At 49.8% G+C, this 14,713-nt stretch overlaps 1 protein-coding gene across 3 annotated transcripts; it reads right to left on the bottom strand.

Moving 5' to 3' along the window:
* Nucleotides 1–3,517: 3,517 nt before the first annotated feature.
* On the bottom strand, nucleotides 3,518–13,535 carry hcst (hematopoietic cell signal transducer). Of its 3 annotated transcripts, XM_088905220.1 has the most exons (6): nucleotides 13,504–13,535; nucleotides 11,950–12,199; nucleotides 8,744–8,827; nucleotides 6,431–6,454; nucleotides 5,364–5,495; nucleotides 3,518–4,597 (listed from the first exon to the last, which is right to left on the bottom strand). In XM_088905220.1, exons 3-6 carry the CDS (start codon nucleotides 8,796–8,798, stop codon nucleotides 4,554–4,556), a joined length of 255 nt encoding a protein of 84 aa, XP_088761346.1. In that variant the 5' UTR covers nucleotides 8,799–8,827; nucleotides 11,950–12,199; nucleotides 13,504–13,535; the 3' UTR covers nucleotides 3,518–4,553. The 3 variants fall into 3 exon arrangements, with proteins under 3 accessions (XP_088761346.1, XP_088761345.1, XP_088761344.1); XM_088905219.1 differs by lacking the exons at nucleotides 11,950–12,199; nucleotides 13,504–13,535 and adding an exon at nucleotides 12,250–12,435; XM_088905218.1 differs by lacking the exons at nucleotides 11,950–12,199; nucleotides 13,504–13,535 and adding an exon at nucleotides 12,250–12,315 and having other exon boundaries at nucleotides 8,744–8,952.
* Between the last annotated feature and the right edge of the window lie 1,178 nt (nucleotides 13,536–14,713).

The following is a 14,713-nucleotide window of genomic DNA, read 5'->3' as shown; positions in this document are numbered from 1 at the left end:
CAATACCCAGAGTCAGTGCATTTAACTGGATACAGGCTCTGCTGTTTCTGGCAGGAGAATTGACAAGGGGGGTGTGTGGGGTCTTCGGAGATGCGCCAGCGTTACTAACGGGTGTTTGCCATGTGCTCCTGTTGTTTCAGGCCTGATCTTCAGTTTAGTCAAGGGCCACAAAGTCCCAGGGGTGACAATGGGCATGCAGAAGAAATGTAGAAGGATACCAGCCCACAGGAAGCTGGAGGTGCACTCTGAAGGCGTCCCTTTAGAAAATGAGGCTGTGTTAAAAGCCAGGCGAAGACGGCGGTGAATAATGAGAGCTGCGCTGGGCAGCCATGGAGAGTACAAATAAGGAACTGTGCACTTTCCTCTTCCAGAGGTGGCCTGGAAAGAAAACCGAAAGAACAAGAAAACACAGACACCACACTTGTAGACATGTTGGGTTGTGTTTGTTAGCTGGAGCAGGTCTCGCACACCCACAACCCGAGTCAAGGCTGAAGAGACAGCCTGGGAAGCAGTAACTGGATGGCTGGTGGCCAGGCTCCACAGCGCCCTCCTGTGGACTGGAGCAAATCTGACCTAAACCACCTGTCTGCTGGTTTATCTGGACCAGTTTAACAGCTTCTCCCGGCTCTTCAGGTGCTGCTGCGTTTCCAAAGCTCTGGGAGACGCTGATCATGAATTGATTATTACTTGACTGATCGATACGAATATGAAAGGAATGAACATTACCAGGGTTAGGAGGTGCACAAACAGGAGCTGTGGATGCCACAAGTGCAACCGTGTCTCATGAAATGAAAGCGAATGAAGATGTAATGTGCAGAGTATGCGATACGCCTCTGTGTCCAGAGACAAGGCCAGAACCCACCTAACTATCAGGATGGCCATCGAGACCTGTTCTTGTTGTCAAGGTGACTGCCCCGCGCGCAGGACATTTATTTAGGTCGCTGCAGCTGTGGTTAAGCGTTGCCACGGCTACCAGATGCACCGCGGGAGGGTTTCCGTCCAGAGGCATGGCCCAGGTGCGAGCTCCCTCCCTGCTGAAACCACAGTCCGCAGAGGCTGCTCAGGACTGGGGTTAACCCTTCGTGCGCCAGCCCCCAGAGATCACCAAGACACCAAGTCAACACACAGTCTGCTCCAGGGCAGAGTCTTAGCACACGCACATCCATCTTAACTGTTGGATTGGTCCTCCTAATCAGTTAATTAAGGAAATAAAGAGGCTGTTGCTACAAAACTTTGCAAAGTAGGGGATGGGTTAAATACCCGTCTCTGTCTTCTGGTGTTTGAACTTTTCTTCCTCTTTGATGACTGATCTCTTATCCGTGCTCTTGCTCTCTAGATGCGTCTGTCTAACCTACACCTTGGGCAATCCTGAGTGGCGTCTGTAACCAGCCGAAGACCTGGGCAGCTCTGAAGAGCCAGGCTGTGATCACTCGTGCAGCCAGTAAGTCTAACATGCTTTAAAGTGGAAAGCCGACTGCGTGTTACTATGGTTTGCGCAGTTCTAGAAAGGGTGACAAAATCACAGTCTTTGAGGTGCACGCACAGTGCTTCTCTTAGAGAAGGGTCACAGTTGACTCTGGTTCAGATGTGCTCACTCAGAAACACTAGGGGGCGTTGTTTTGCTGCAGTGTGATCAATCTGCATGTGGTGGCTCCAGAGAACATTACTAAGATCATAAGACACTTAAAAAAATTCTAAATTATTATTTAGAAAGCTGCATGAAATTATATTTATGGAGGATTTTCTGTGGGCAGAATAGTACTGCTCAGACCATGGGGCCTGGAGATCTGTAGGTTTCCTTCAGCCCATGCTGTTACCTGTAAATACCTAATTGAACTTAAATTATTATATGATTTGCTTAAGACTGTTTAGTCAGACGTAGGGACGAAAATTCTGAATGAGCTAATCAAACCTTAAGGAGAAACTGCATAAAGATCTATGTGCATAATCTGTTGGATACAATGCACTGTAATTGGAGTATTATTGGTGAGCACTAAGTGCAGAAAACAAATCTGCAAGCAGATCACAGACGCTAAATAGCACTAGTGACTAACGGCCCAGGGAGCTTCAGTGTCAAACCTGAATGCCTCATATTACTGGGGTCCTGGGTTCAATTCCAGACCCGGGGTTCTGTCTGTGTGGAGTCTGTATGTTCTCCCTGTGTTCACATGGGTTTACTCTGGGTGCTCCAGTTTCCTCCCACAGTCCAGAGGCATTCTGGTGGGTTAAATGGCTTCTGTGAAAACTGGCCCTGGTGTATCTGTATGTGTCTGTGTCTGTGTGTGTCCTGTGATGGACAGGTGTCTTGTCCAGGGTGTCCCCTGCCTTGTGCTGTTCCTTGCTGGGTTAGACTCCAGCTCCCCTGTGACTCTGTACTGGATGAAGTGGTTAGAGAATGGATGGACCCCCAGCAGCAGAACGGAGAAGACTGACCTGCAGAAGTATGGCGTTTCCTCCCCCGCAGCTCTCATCTTCAAAGAGCTCAGCGCTGAATGACCCCCTGCTGGCTTTGAGCCGTCCGTCTCCATGTCTGAACGAGCGATCAGTGGGCGACCGGGAGCCTCAGGAAACTGAGCAGTGGAGGGGCCTGTTCAACAGCCTCCTCAGCCCGGCAGCCAGGGTAGAGGAGGTAAATGTCACCCAGCCTGCCCGAAATGAGTCACTAAAGCAGACCGCAGAGCGTGGTTTTTATTTCCATGGCTTATCAGCTCGATCGCACTGCTAGCATCCCTGATACAAACACAGAGGAGCGCTTCTGTCCCACAGTTTCACAATGGAGAAACAACGGGTGCAGAACTGCTCTTTTTATTTCCACACACTCTCGCCTTTATCAGGAAGACATCGGACAGCATCTTTAAAAAAGGTCACTTTTTTTGTGACCCTGCTGATGACATGGTTGTGACCCCTCTCCTAAAGTTCTTCGAAACGTTAATTGGCCTCTAGGAAAACTGGCCCTGGTGTCAGTGAGTGTCTGTGTGTCCTGTGACGGACTGGCCCTGGTGTGAGCGAGTGTGTGTCCTTGTCTGTGTGTCCTGTAAAACTCTGCACAGGTTCCAAATTAGTGACTGTTTAGCTCAATTAAGGATTCAGTTACATAAAGAGCCAACTCAATTACAGAGGCAGCCATGTCACCCTGCAACACATAACTGACAACCCCCTGAAGCCCAGCAGGTGTGAGCCTGGCCAGTACCTGGAGGGGAGACTCCTGGGAAAGCTGAGGCTGCTGCTGCTGGAAGAGATGCTAGTGGGACCAGTAGGGGGTGCTCACCCTGCAGTCTGTGTAGGTCCTAATGCCCTAGTATATTGATGGGGACACTAGACTGTAAAAAGGCACTGTCTTTTGGTAAGTGTAAGCAATTATTATAATTATTATTATTAAAGAGTGGGTTTGGAATGAAACAAAGCAGATCTGGGGTGTCACCTTAGTTGGGAACCCCTATTCTAATCCACACCTGGAGAGCGCAGAACCACCAAGCTTTCAACCAACATCAAAAGATGGACACAGAATCGTACCTCCAAAACATATCACGTTTTTTTATTTCAACAACTTAAATATAAAAATATTGGATATATAGGCACACAATACATCCCAGTGCACATAAATATTAAAAGTAGAATTTGAATTAAGTACATATTTGCTGAAAAATAAAATAAAAGATAATTAAAATTAAAGATAATTAATAAAAAACATATTTGCAGTTATATAATGTCAAAGGATTCATCTGGAAAAAAAGCATCCAGATCTTCCCTCCCAAAAACCAGGCTCTTGAGAGAAGCGATTTGGAAGGAGACACCAACATCAGTTTGATCTCCAGACTGGGAGACCATTCAGGCAGCAGTGTGGAGGAGTGGCTAGGGCTAGGGCTAAGGCTTTGTGGCTCTGGGGTTGTGGGTTTGAATCCCAGCTAGGTGACACAGCTGGTGTCCATTTAGGCACGGTGCTTCATACAGATTGCAGCAGTGAAATACACAACTGTTTCAGGGGAAGAAGGCTTTGGTGTTGTCAGTTTTAATGCCTTAGTGAGGTCAGGAGGTTTATATGAGGCAGCTGGGGAACTAAATTTACAGAACCTGATTTTTGGGAGATCCTGGATATCTTAAAGCGTGGGAATGAGGAGCTCTGCGTACCTACTGTATGGACACCGTGCAGTGCAGAGGAGAGAAAGATCCAGGGTCACGCCTCTTATAAAGTGAAACCATACAGAATGCCTGTAGTTGCAGCTAGCTGTGTTTATTCGTGAAAGTAGATTATACACAAACTTGGATTATTCAATATATGTCTGTCCTGTTTCTTCCCTGTCATTTCTATTTGGTAAAAAACTCCAAGGTGGTCCAAAATCAAGCAGGCTTCTATTAGAACTGAATTGGCTGTATTTACTGATGAACTGATTTTGAACAAAGAATCTTCAGGTTGGAAAACCTGACCCTTGTGCCACGGCAGGGTCACTCCAATGTAGCTGAATGGGAGTCTGGTGCTGGGAGCTGGACGCCAAGTCAGTGTCAGTGTGGAGGGCTGGACAGAGGTTGCGATGACCAACTGGCGTCACAGGCTGTCAGGCCTTGACATTCGCCCTGACATTCATGTAGACCTTGTCCGCTGTTAGAAAACACAGACATTAAGTGTTGGCCTTAGTCAGTGCTAGGTTAACAGTCTTGCGCTATTGTAATTGGTTGGATATTGAAGAGATTGGTTCATTCCCTCTTCACTATCAAGATAGTTGCCTCCAAGACTGGACTCCCAGGTACATTCTTGGAAGAGCTCACACAGAACCAAAACCTGCCATCACACTTCAAAGGGTTTCAGTCCAATTTCCTTGGGTAGACTGAAGTTAAAATCTCATTTGTTCATCAATATCAATATGCATATCTTCTCACACATATGTTCCTTCACATAATTTACACTCTGTTGAAGCTGCTAGGTGTGCCTAATTCCGGAGAAGGAATTCTGCACTCCATGTTTTCAATTCCAGGTTTAGAAATTCCATGTCCAATATTGTTAGGGATTCCCAGTCTGTTGAAACTTGTAATTTGGAAACACATGACTATTCTTTAGCTCACTTAATGAACCAATTCTAAGTTCTAAAGGTGTCATGAAAAACACAAACTAATCACACCAGGGCTGTTCAGTCCAGGACTATGAGCAGGTTCCAGTCCAGCTCGGCCTCAACAAACACAAATCAGCCTGTTGTTGGCTTAACTGGGCCAACTCAAGGACGAGTGGGAGACCTGGAAAGCTTGCAGACACAGATCAGACACCCCGGGGGTCATGAGTTTGTCTTTGCTCGTCACTGTTGTCCTAATGTGAAGAGCTCTTTGAGTTAAGTAAATCTGAAAGGCGCTATATAACTCCAATGCTACAGTACCTTGCTCGCGCTTGTGTCTCTTCCGACTGGCGCAGTAATAGACAGAGATGACGATGAGGACGGTCAGCACCACGTCGCCTGCTATGATGCCCACCATGGTGCCTGGCTCAATCTTATAGCAGTGCCCGCAGTCTGGAGAGCAGAGAGAGAGAGGGAGAAAGAAAGGCCTTTCTTTAGGAAAGTTCAGAAACATCCAAAGTCAGCAAGAGAAGTTTGCAAACCCCTCCTAAAAAGGTGCCAGTTGAGGCCAGATTATCATACAGATGAAGCCAGCCCCCTGGATGACTTTAAACTCCTTAGGGAAAGAAAGATACGATGGCACACCTGGAAGGTATGAGGAACTGCTTGCAAGACCAAGGAGATGAGGCATTACTTTACACCAAGTGTGGTGGGTGACCGGAACTCTACCCATCATTCTCTGCATTCCATGTTCTAGTAATTTGGGCTAACAAAGGCGAACCTCTGCCTCTCTCGTGAGGCCAGCTTTCTGTTTCACTGAATCTGCGCCTAGTTTGTTGTGTGGGGCGGGGGATCTCTCAGACTGACTGGAGATGAAACTGGGCCAATGTCTGACCTTTGAGCTGGAGGTGTTAGGGAAAGTCCTCGCGGGCTTGGTGCTGGGCTTTCTGGTACGGCCTGAGATTTAGAAGAACCCTTAGGATTGAGAGTGCTGTCTGGTCTTAACACAAAACTCTAGTCTGAGAGAGATGAAATCCACTCGTCCGCTGATCCTTTCCTCCGAGATTCCCTGTATCAAGCTCTTATATATTACCCTCCGTGAGAACAGTTACAAACAATAGGACTGTTCTGGCCTGTTTGGAAGTCAGTAGCTGATTTTTCCCAGGACATTTTCCAGCCATTTTGTGAGAGAAGCCAGGGTATGAGCTTCAACAACATGGCTGGGTCGTTTGTTCCTGACTCCCACCACCCTCTGTGTAAAGGGGTGCCTACTGTCCTGATTGGAGGACCTCATCCAGTTGTGTCAGGAGAGAAGCCAGAGTATCAGCTCACCAAGTAGTTCATTAATTTGGGGGCTTAAAAGAACACAAAAAAATGAAAACACGCACCTACTTTCCCATAATCCTCAGATGCTTGTCGGGGAACAGAAAGAAGGGGAGAGAAAGAGAAAAACATCATGGTTAATCACAACAAGTTGTGCTTCTTGACAGAAGCAAAACTATTCCTATATTTAAAGGGAGACTTTCCGATCTGTTTCCATACAGGGATGCGAAGTGGAAAGCAAGCTTGGGCACATTCGGAACATTTCTTCACAAGGGGTTGTGGGAGTCGGGATCCCACTGCCTAGCCATGTGGTTGAAGGCGACTCCACCGGATGGTTCAAGAAACCCCTTGGTGGAATTCTGGGATCATTAAGCTGCAGGAGACTGAACAAGCGAGATGGACCCAGTTCCCTGCTCACGGCTGTTACTGATCTTGTGCTCTTCTGCTCTGAAACAGGACTGGGACATCACAGGCTGTTTCCAGCCAATCTCTGCCTCAGCCGAATGACTCCTCTTTCCAGTCTGTAACGTGACAAAGTGCAGCAGCCTGCAGGGACTGAAGCAGACGGTTGTGCCGAAGGTTTGAAGATGCATCATGGGTACTGGCCTCTGGACCACATCTTCTTCTTGGTGTGAGAAACACTCAGGGATCCGAGGCGCTCGAGGAGGGTAAGAAAATCGTTTAAACCTCACGGTTTCCTGCTTGCGCGTGTGGGAGGCTAGCTGTAGCGACTGCGGTATTAATCCATTGCTGGGACGTGCTCATCCTGTAGTTCACACAGAGCAATCTGCTTAAAAACAAGCACACACTGATGTGAAAAACAGGCCCCCAAATCTGTACACTCCCTGACCCTGGCGATCGACCCATCCCTGTGGTCAACCAGGTGCCGCGCTGTGTGGGCGCTGGGCAGTCCAGCAGGGATCATAGGTCATGCCTTATCTCACCGCTGTATAATGACTGAATAAAATTTAAAAACTACCTCATACTAAAGGAGGTTTCTAAACAGTTTATTAAGTTGTGTGGCCAGAGCTCTAGAGGCCTATATAGATGGTTATAGGGTCACGTTCTCAAGCTGTCATGCTGTGGGGCAGGGGATTTTACCCCCAGCTCCCCAGTTCTGCCTCTCGTGAAGACGGATATCGGTCCTGAGGGTCCCCCTGCTCCGGGGGGGGCCACACAGAGGAAACAGGACTGATGATGAGGGTCAAGTGTGGACCGCACCCCTGCATTAAATCATCTGCACGGAAGAAATACCCCAAACCAAGTGAAGGTCAGTCAGCCAGATCATTTCAGCCAATTGTGTCCAAGATAACGACATAACACAACAATAACACAATAGCGATTTCTTCCCTAAAGGACTGGTGTAAATTCATCAATTGTCCTTCTAAACTGACACCTCAGGGGTGACCTCTGGATCTCTGCTGGACTGGCCAACGCCTGGATCAGACATTCAAAGATATTTTTTTCTCGTGTTGCATTTGTCCTGGGTTTTTTCTTCCTGTTTTCTGGGCCAGAACATGGACATGGATGAAATATTCTAATTCCTCATGCGAAAATGTCACCTCGGATTACGGAAACGCTGACGTGTTTCGAAACTCCTCTCTTGAGCCCGGCTGGCTGCACCGAAGTGGAGAGATCTGGAGGCAGTGCACAGTGGGAAACCGTTTTTGCGCCTCTACAGTGCCGTGTGCACAAATTTCCTGTGTTAGGGAGATGCTGTGCAGCAGTGGTGGGGGGCGGGGGGTCTCTGTCGTTACCGGGTCTGGCATCACAATATCCTGTGTCTGGTACATGACCATACTGTTGTTATTGTTTTATCCTTACATAATGAAGAACAATTTTTCATTGCTTTTTGTATCGTATACCCACTCTATTTGGGAGGGGGGACTGGGATTGTTTAAGACTCAGCCAATGACTTGTAGCCATAAAGGAGGGGAGTGAGGACCTGCAGATACACCCCTGACCCACCCACCCGATATTCCTCTCTTGTGGCCCAGTGAGCCCCACAGTGCCCTGTGGCAGAGCTGGCCCCTGCTGCAGGAGGAGAGCGTCTCTCATCTCTCTCTGCAGCACTCCCAGCCTGACAATTACCCCAACATCCGACAGCCCCGTCTGATCAGTGCCTGACAGTGCAGCAGGAGAGAGAGGAAAGCTGGTCAGGAGAGCAGTAGTGACCGCAGGTGCAGGTGCAGTTTGGTGGGAAGGCTGAGCAGCTGCACAGCAACAAGGTCATGAAAGCAACCTGCTGCCAGAGGCTTTGAGTCACTCGCGCCCCCCAGACAGGAAACCACTCGCAGTGTCAGGGGTGGTGGTGGGAGGGGCTGTGACACAGGACTGGAACCTCTCTCCTCTCTCTCGCTGCGCATTTTCACACTTACCACACAGGCACACCGGCAGGAGAGCGAGGAGCAGCCACAGGGCTCTGTCTTTCATTTCCGGCGTCAGTCAGTCAGCCAGCCCACCTGTCAAAACAAACAGCCGCTTACAGATTCCCCCACACGGAACAGCAGAAGAGAAACCCAGCCGACGCCAGGAGCTACACGCCGCGCTCCCCTTCCACAGCACTCCGATCCGCTCCGGGTTTTACCTAGACCAAACACAAAAGCAAAAAGCCTTTTATCTCATTTACCTTAAAGTAAAATAGGAATTTGTCAGGGTTGAAAGTGGCCTGCAAAATCGGATTTAGGCGTTGTATTGATCTCTATCTTTGAGGGGTGGGGGTGCGATCCGAAACTAAACCAACATCCACTGGGCCTGGGACCCCAGAGGTTTCTCCCACTGGGGTGTTTTCCTCTCCTCCGTGCACACACAGTATTGTCAGCTGCTGCATAATTCCGTGAAGAACTTTGTGGTAAACCGTTTGTATGAAAGGTCCTGTGGCAACTCAAGACTGATTGGTTGGTTGGTTGGTTGATTGATTGATTGATTTCAACAAATTTCGATTATTGTGGGCAACTCCAGGCCGATGTCGCAGAGGCCTGTTCTACAAGATTAGGTCACCTGCACAGAACAGGAAGTGGATCTATCCTGTAGAATATTTACAAGACACCAGGATTTGTTTGGGACTCTCGGTCGCCCAGTCATTGTAGACGATTGTTTCTCGTGTGAACGGTGTCAAGGACATCCTGCTGCTGCTCCCAAACTGTTCTGAGTGACGGTTTGTGCCAGCAACCCTGTCCCAGATGCACCATCCTGAGTGCTGACACAGCACTGAGAGTCAGCTGCCACTAGAGGGCGCTATGGTTTCCGCTACACACTGAATAAAAGGAAGGAAATGCATTTTCAGTGGCACAAAGTCCCCCCCTGCACATACATCACAATTCCAAATAAAAGTGGGAACCGAAGTCTCCACCAGTTCCTCAAATATGAACATTGCGAAATCTGTGTTCCTTAAACCCACATCCTTGTTGTTTCATGTTAAGAACTGCATGAATTTCTCAGACACGTCCCTGCAACCCTCCTTTAATCAGGTAAGTCTAATTCTCCTTTGCAATGATGGCGCACATGAGCAAGACTGTTACAGCAGCATCTCACCACCAGCAAACTGAACCTGTAGCCCTCTGGTCTCCGGTTCAAGGTCCTTACTCCTTCTGATGTGTAAAAGGGACGAAGGAATTGCAATCCTAGTGTGGTTCACTAGGATGGTACAGTGGTGAGGTGCCCAGGGCTGCCGACTCTCAGCTCCTGGATTCTGGAAATTGTTCTAGCCTTGGGCACATTCTGTGTGGAGTTTGCATGCTCTCATTACAGTCCAAAGACTGTGTGTGTGAGACAATGAGAGTGTGGCCTGTGATAGAATGCTGTCCAAGATAAAGTATATACTGGATATTTATCCAGATTGGGCTCTGGATCGCCACCTGCCTGCATTGGACTATACGGCTAATTAAATCATTTCATTAACCATTTAATGCATAAATGGTTTGATTGATAGATTGATTATTCATTGCTGTTCCAATTATCAAAAACTGCAGGACTCAGCACAAATAAACAAAAAACTGCTGCTGAAAAGAGGAGAAAGAAATGAACCCCCGGTACACTGTGTGCCTGGGTTTGCAACAGAAAAAAGGTGAGTTAAACGGCAGTCAGAGTGACTCACAATACAGCATCTCAAAGCTGAACTTTCTGGGCTCTGACTGAAACAGAGAAACTGAAGCATGCCAGGGAAATACAAGTGGCGAACCCACATTTAGGCAATTACAGGCTTTTCTCCATCGAATTTCCGTGTGCCGTAACCCTACTTAGGATGGGCTCTGTTACTGGAGTACTTGACCCAGTGCCATGGGTGATGAACTCCTGCGCTTTCACAAAAACATCTCAGACAACCTCTGCCTGTTTACATGCCTGTTAAAAGCCACAGTCTGGTAATGAGCCTGCCCACCTCTAGAAACCTGTCATCATTCATGAATTGTTCCACTGACCCACTCAAACATATGAGTAATACTCTCACAGCCAATAAGAAGGTTGCTTTGTGCTGAATTCATTGGATGCCAAGCAGCACAGATGGACAGATTGAGAATGTGTGGACATGTTTATACACCCTGGGAATATTCTTCCTCCACCACTGAACATTGCCAGGGGCCTCGCTGGAAGCCACACGAACAGTGCAGGTTGGGCACTTTCCATCCGTCTGTTTTCTGACTGCTTCACCAAACTCAGGGTCACAGGGGAGCTGGAGCCCATCCCAGCAAGCAACGGGCACAAGGCGGGGTACACCCTGGACAGGACACCAGTCCATCCCAGGACACACACACACACACACACACACACACACACACACACACCAGGGCCAGTTTTCCCAGAAGCCAGTCAACCCACCAGCATGTCTTAGGAATGCAGGAAGAAACCGGAGTATCTGGAGGAAACTTACACAAACTTGGGGAGAACATACAAACTCCACACAGACAGCACCCCAGGTCTGGAAGTGAACCCAGGGTCCCAGCACTGACCACAATGCTGACCACTGCAACACTGAGCCGACCTGGAAATTTCCCCATCTTATCCCATGTTCCTAGCGGGACTCTCAGCTTGCAGGAGAGCCCACGAAGAGGGGGGAGCTGACTGCATGTAGCTCCAGGTCCCACCAGGACTGTCCTGGCCGGGGGGGGGGGGGGGGCGACACAGGTCTGGGTCGGCTCTTCGCAGACACGTTGGCTTCCAGTGTTCCTAATAATCTGGCCAGAGTGCAACACAGCGCGGCTTGTAAAAGAAATATCCCACGTAGACAAGCCTGGAGATCTTACCAGCACCTCAGCAGACAGGGTTATGTTTTTTCCCCCAACACATGAAGACTATTAAAAACACACTCTAATCCCAAACTCCTGTTGTCCTACTGTGATCTCCTCGGGATCTGAAACCAATCGACCAAGGCTACTGAAACACCACGCCCGGTGACCGGCCAGATGGTGCAAGACATCGCTCCTGTTCTCTCGATAGAAGAGGAGTTCTCCTGTCCTGTCCATGTGTTTCACAGGTTAGTCAGACGAGAAGACCTGCTCCTCTACCGCGACCCGACTGCAGTGCCGCGCTCCAAGGTCCGACAGCATCGTGCCGCTCGTGTCCTCGGCTCGCGGGGTGACAGACGCACCTGAGCGACTGGTGGATTCTAACTGGAGCTCAAACAGCGCGCGATTCGAGAGCAACGCTGCGGGCTCATCTTCTTGTGCAATTCGGCCGCTCCCCATCTGCGCCACCGCGGACCAGCTCGGCACCGTGCTCCCGGGCGGCACTCACACCGATTAAAACCCAGGGACGAGCACCGCAGTCCTGCTCCAGCGCCGCGGCGTTTATCACCGGCCAGGCGATATCAGCGCCAGTCGGCTGCTTTAGAACAGGCGCTGCGGGAGGGGGGACAGGGAGATGAAGAAGGAAAGTCAAACGTCCTTACCTCAGGAACGCGCGAACCCTTGGACCTGTCCCGAAGACCTGCGCTGCCCGACTGACTAACCCGCTGCCTCCCTCCTCCCCCTTAGCGCGTTTTCAGTGACGTCATCCTCCTCGACCCCCCTCCAGCAGGCACCCACCCCGAGAGCGCTGCGCTATCGCCTGAGCACGAGGCATATTTGACAGAAAGAACAAGGTCGTCTTGTCGCGCAAAAAGATATGGGGTTTCCCTTTTTTACTCTTTGTTTTGGATTGAAAGCACTGAAACCTTAGTAGTTTAAAAATCGGGAAAACCACATTACTGCCGAGAACGGTGATGATAACGCCGCCGTTGCAGCCGGTTCCGCGCTCTCGCCAGACTCGAGCTCAGCCGCTCACCTGTCTCAGGGTGCTGTGGAAAGGGAGCTCAGAGGGAGGAATCTTTGATCGACACGGAAGTGTCTCGCCAGTGAAAGTGCGAAGGGATTGCGTCTCGGGCGCGAGCAGTAAACCGTTTTAACGAGACGTCTTCGGCCTGTTCCGCCTGGACTGAAAACCGACAAGTAAACTGGGTCTTAGTCCGGGATCTCTAAAGCTAGTTTTGGATAGAACTAAACACCCAACGACAAGGACGTGTTTCGTGTTTCATTTATAAAGCGCCTGCAAGTGCGTTTCGGCATCCCGAGGCGCTTTACAAGGCGTCCTCGTCGAGACGGGAGATCTCACGATGAGCCGCAGCTGACGGAGTGCTCGGTGACTGCAGAGCTACGCGGAACGTAATCTCAACAGGCAATCTAGGTGGACGTTGTGATAAATTGTTGTTGTGCGCAGTTAACTAGAAAAGCGAACGGGCCTCGTTAGTTTGCCTGCAGAACCGGTCCAGTTCGGACTGCAGGCGGCCTTCGCTACGTTTACGAAATTGAATGGTATAGTTACAGCGTTGCGCTGACAGAAACATACCAGCAATTAGCATTCACCAACACCTCTCAGGCGGCTATAAAAAGACAAAGGCAGTTGAGCCCGATTCAGAGTTTCCACCCCCAGCAGGGCGACAGCAGCTCTCTGGTACTCTGCCACCTCTCCGAGTTCAAGAGACACCATTTCCTCCGACAGCGCAGAAGAGCACAGAGCGCCTCTCGCGTGTGAAACCACAACACAGCGCCACGCACACAAACCTTTCCGATTTTATCAACAAACGAGAAATCAACGTCACTACCAGGTATCCCTGTGTGAAACATACAATACAATCGATCAAATCTTTCGATACAGACGTGTATACCTTTTCCAAGATTTTCTTCTGTCTGAGTACTGCATGATTCGACCAGTAACAATAGAGGGAAATGTTTGGGTTTTTTATCGCGGCTGCACTAATGAGTTTCGTTTTCTTTAAAAAACCACCAGCCAGCTAAAGATCATGCGTTCTTCTACAGAGCGTTACCAGATCACGAAGAATTAGCTTTTTAGGAAAACGAGGGCAGGAATATTTCAGGGCCCCCCATCTCTGTGCCCCAGAGAGGCCCAAGTGTGGGTGTATTTTAGAGGCGACCCTCACTCGCCTGTTTCCGGGTGCAGGACCCCTGCAGGCTACTGGGCGATTCAGCAGGTCACGTGTTCAGTTAAGGCCTCTAGTCTCTGCGTTTTTTGTCCCGATTGATTCCAGAGCAGGGTGCCACCTGGGTGGAGTCTGCATGTTCTCCAGCCACCCCACTCTGTATCCTCCAAGGTGTCCCGGTTTCCCCCCCCTCTCCCAGGACGCGCTGTGGGCAGGTGTTCCACAGATCCAGCTGTCAGGAGAAGCAGTCTCCTCATTCTGTGTCAGAGATACTCCCAGTCCGACACCAGGATCAGCAGCTGTAGCTCCTCGTCTTCACCATCTCGGGTGCCGATTAGTTAACTGAACTTCTTCCAGAGCGCAGTGTTTTGTTTTCTTTGTCCTGATCGGCTGCTCATTGAAAGGCCTCCTGAAACTGCCATTGATGTGGCCCATGAGGACAGTAGTTGTGTCGCATTGGTCTCTGAACACACTAAAGAATCTCAGAGATCCCCGGCAGACAGGGCTGCCTGCTACTGCGCCCTGGAGCCTAACGGCAGCTGCTTTTGCAGAAACCAACAGGGTTTGCACAGATTCCTCACGCTTATACAGGGCGCCTGTGGCCAGATCCCTCGCGGTGTTGAGCTTGGCAGAGGCAGACATTTTGAAATTGTCAGTACTTGCTCTGTGCTCAACCTAAACCGCCAAGCAATCACCTCGCCCGTAACCGTGCGGATGGGCTGTAGAGAACGGCGTGCAAGGTCGCACTGAACAGGCGTCTGGGCTGAGCCCCCTGTCCGACCGCGCGCCGGCTTGGCGCAGGATTTGGGTGGGAGAGTCTCGCGGCGACTGCCCGCGCGCCGTAGTGGGCGAGACCTGGGAGATCACAGATCACGCGTGTCCGGAAGCGAGCGACCCCCCCACTCCGGCGCGGCCGCCAGAGAGAAGCAGCAGCGCA

The sequence above is a fragment of the Atractosteus spatula genome, chromosome 25 (genome assembly GCF_055471065.1).
Source record: "Atractosteus spatula isolate fAtrSpa1 chromosome 25, fAtrSpa1.hap1, whole genome shotgun sequence".
Lineage (NCBI taxonomy): Eukaryota > Metazoa > Chordata > Actinopteri > Semionotiformes > Lepisosteidae > Atractosteus > Atractosteus spatula.
The sequence above is the reverse complement of the archived record's forward strand: the minus strand, read 5'-3'. Positions and strand labels throughout refer to the sequence as shown.

What these genes read in the sequence shown, in the direction of transcription:
- hcst (XM_088905220.1), bottom strand. Translation starts at nt 8,798, where the DNA reads ATGAAAGACAGAGCCCTGTGGCTGCTCCTCGCTCTCCTGCCGGTGTGC. An exon ending in CCTGCCGGTGTGCCTGTGTG is followed by an intron (nt 6,455 to 8,743) that starts GTAAGTGTGAAA and finishes TTCCCCGACAAG; the next exon opens with CATCTGAGGATTATGGGAAA. An exon ending in TGAGGATTATGGGAAAGTAG is followed by an intron (nt 5,496 to 6,430) that starts GTGCGTGTTTTC and finishes TCTGCTCTCCAG; the next exon opens with ACTGCGGGCACTGCTATAAG.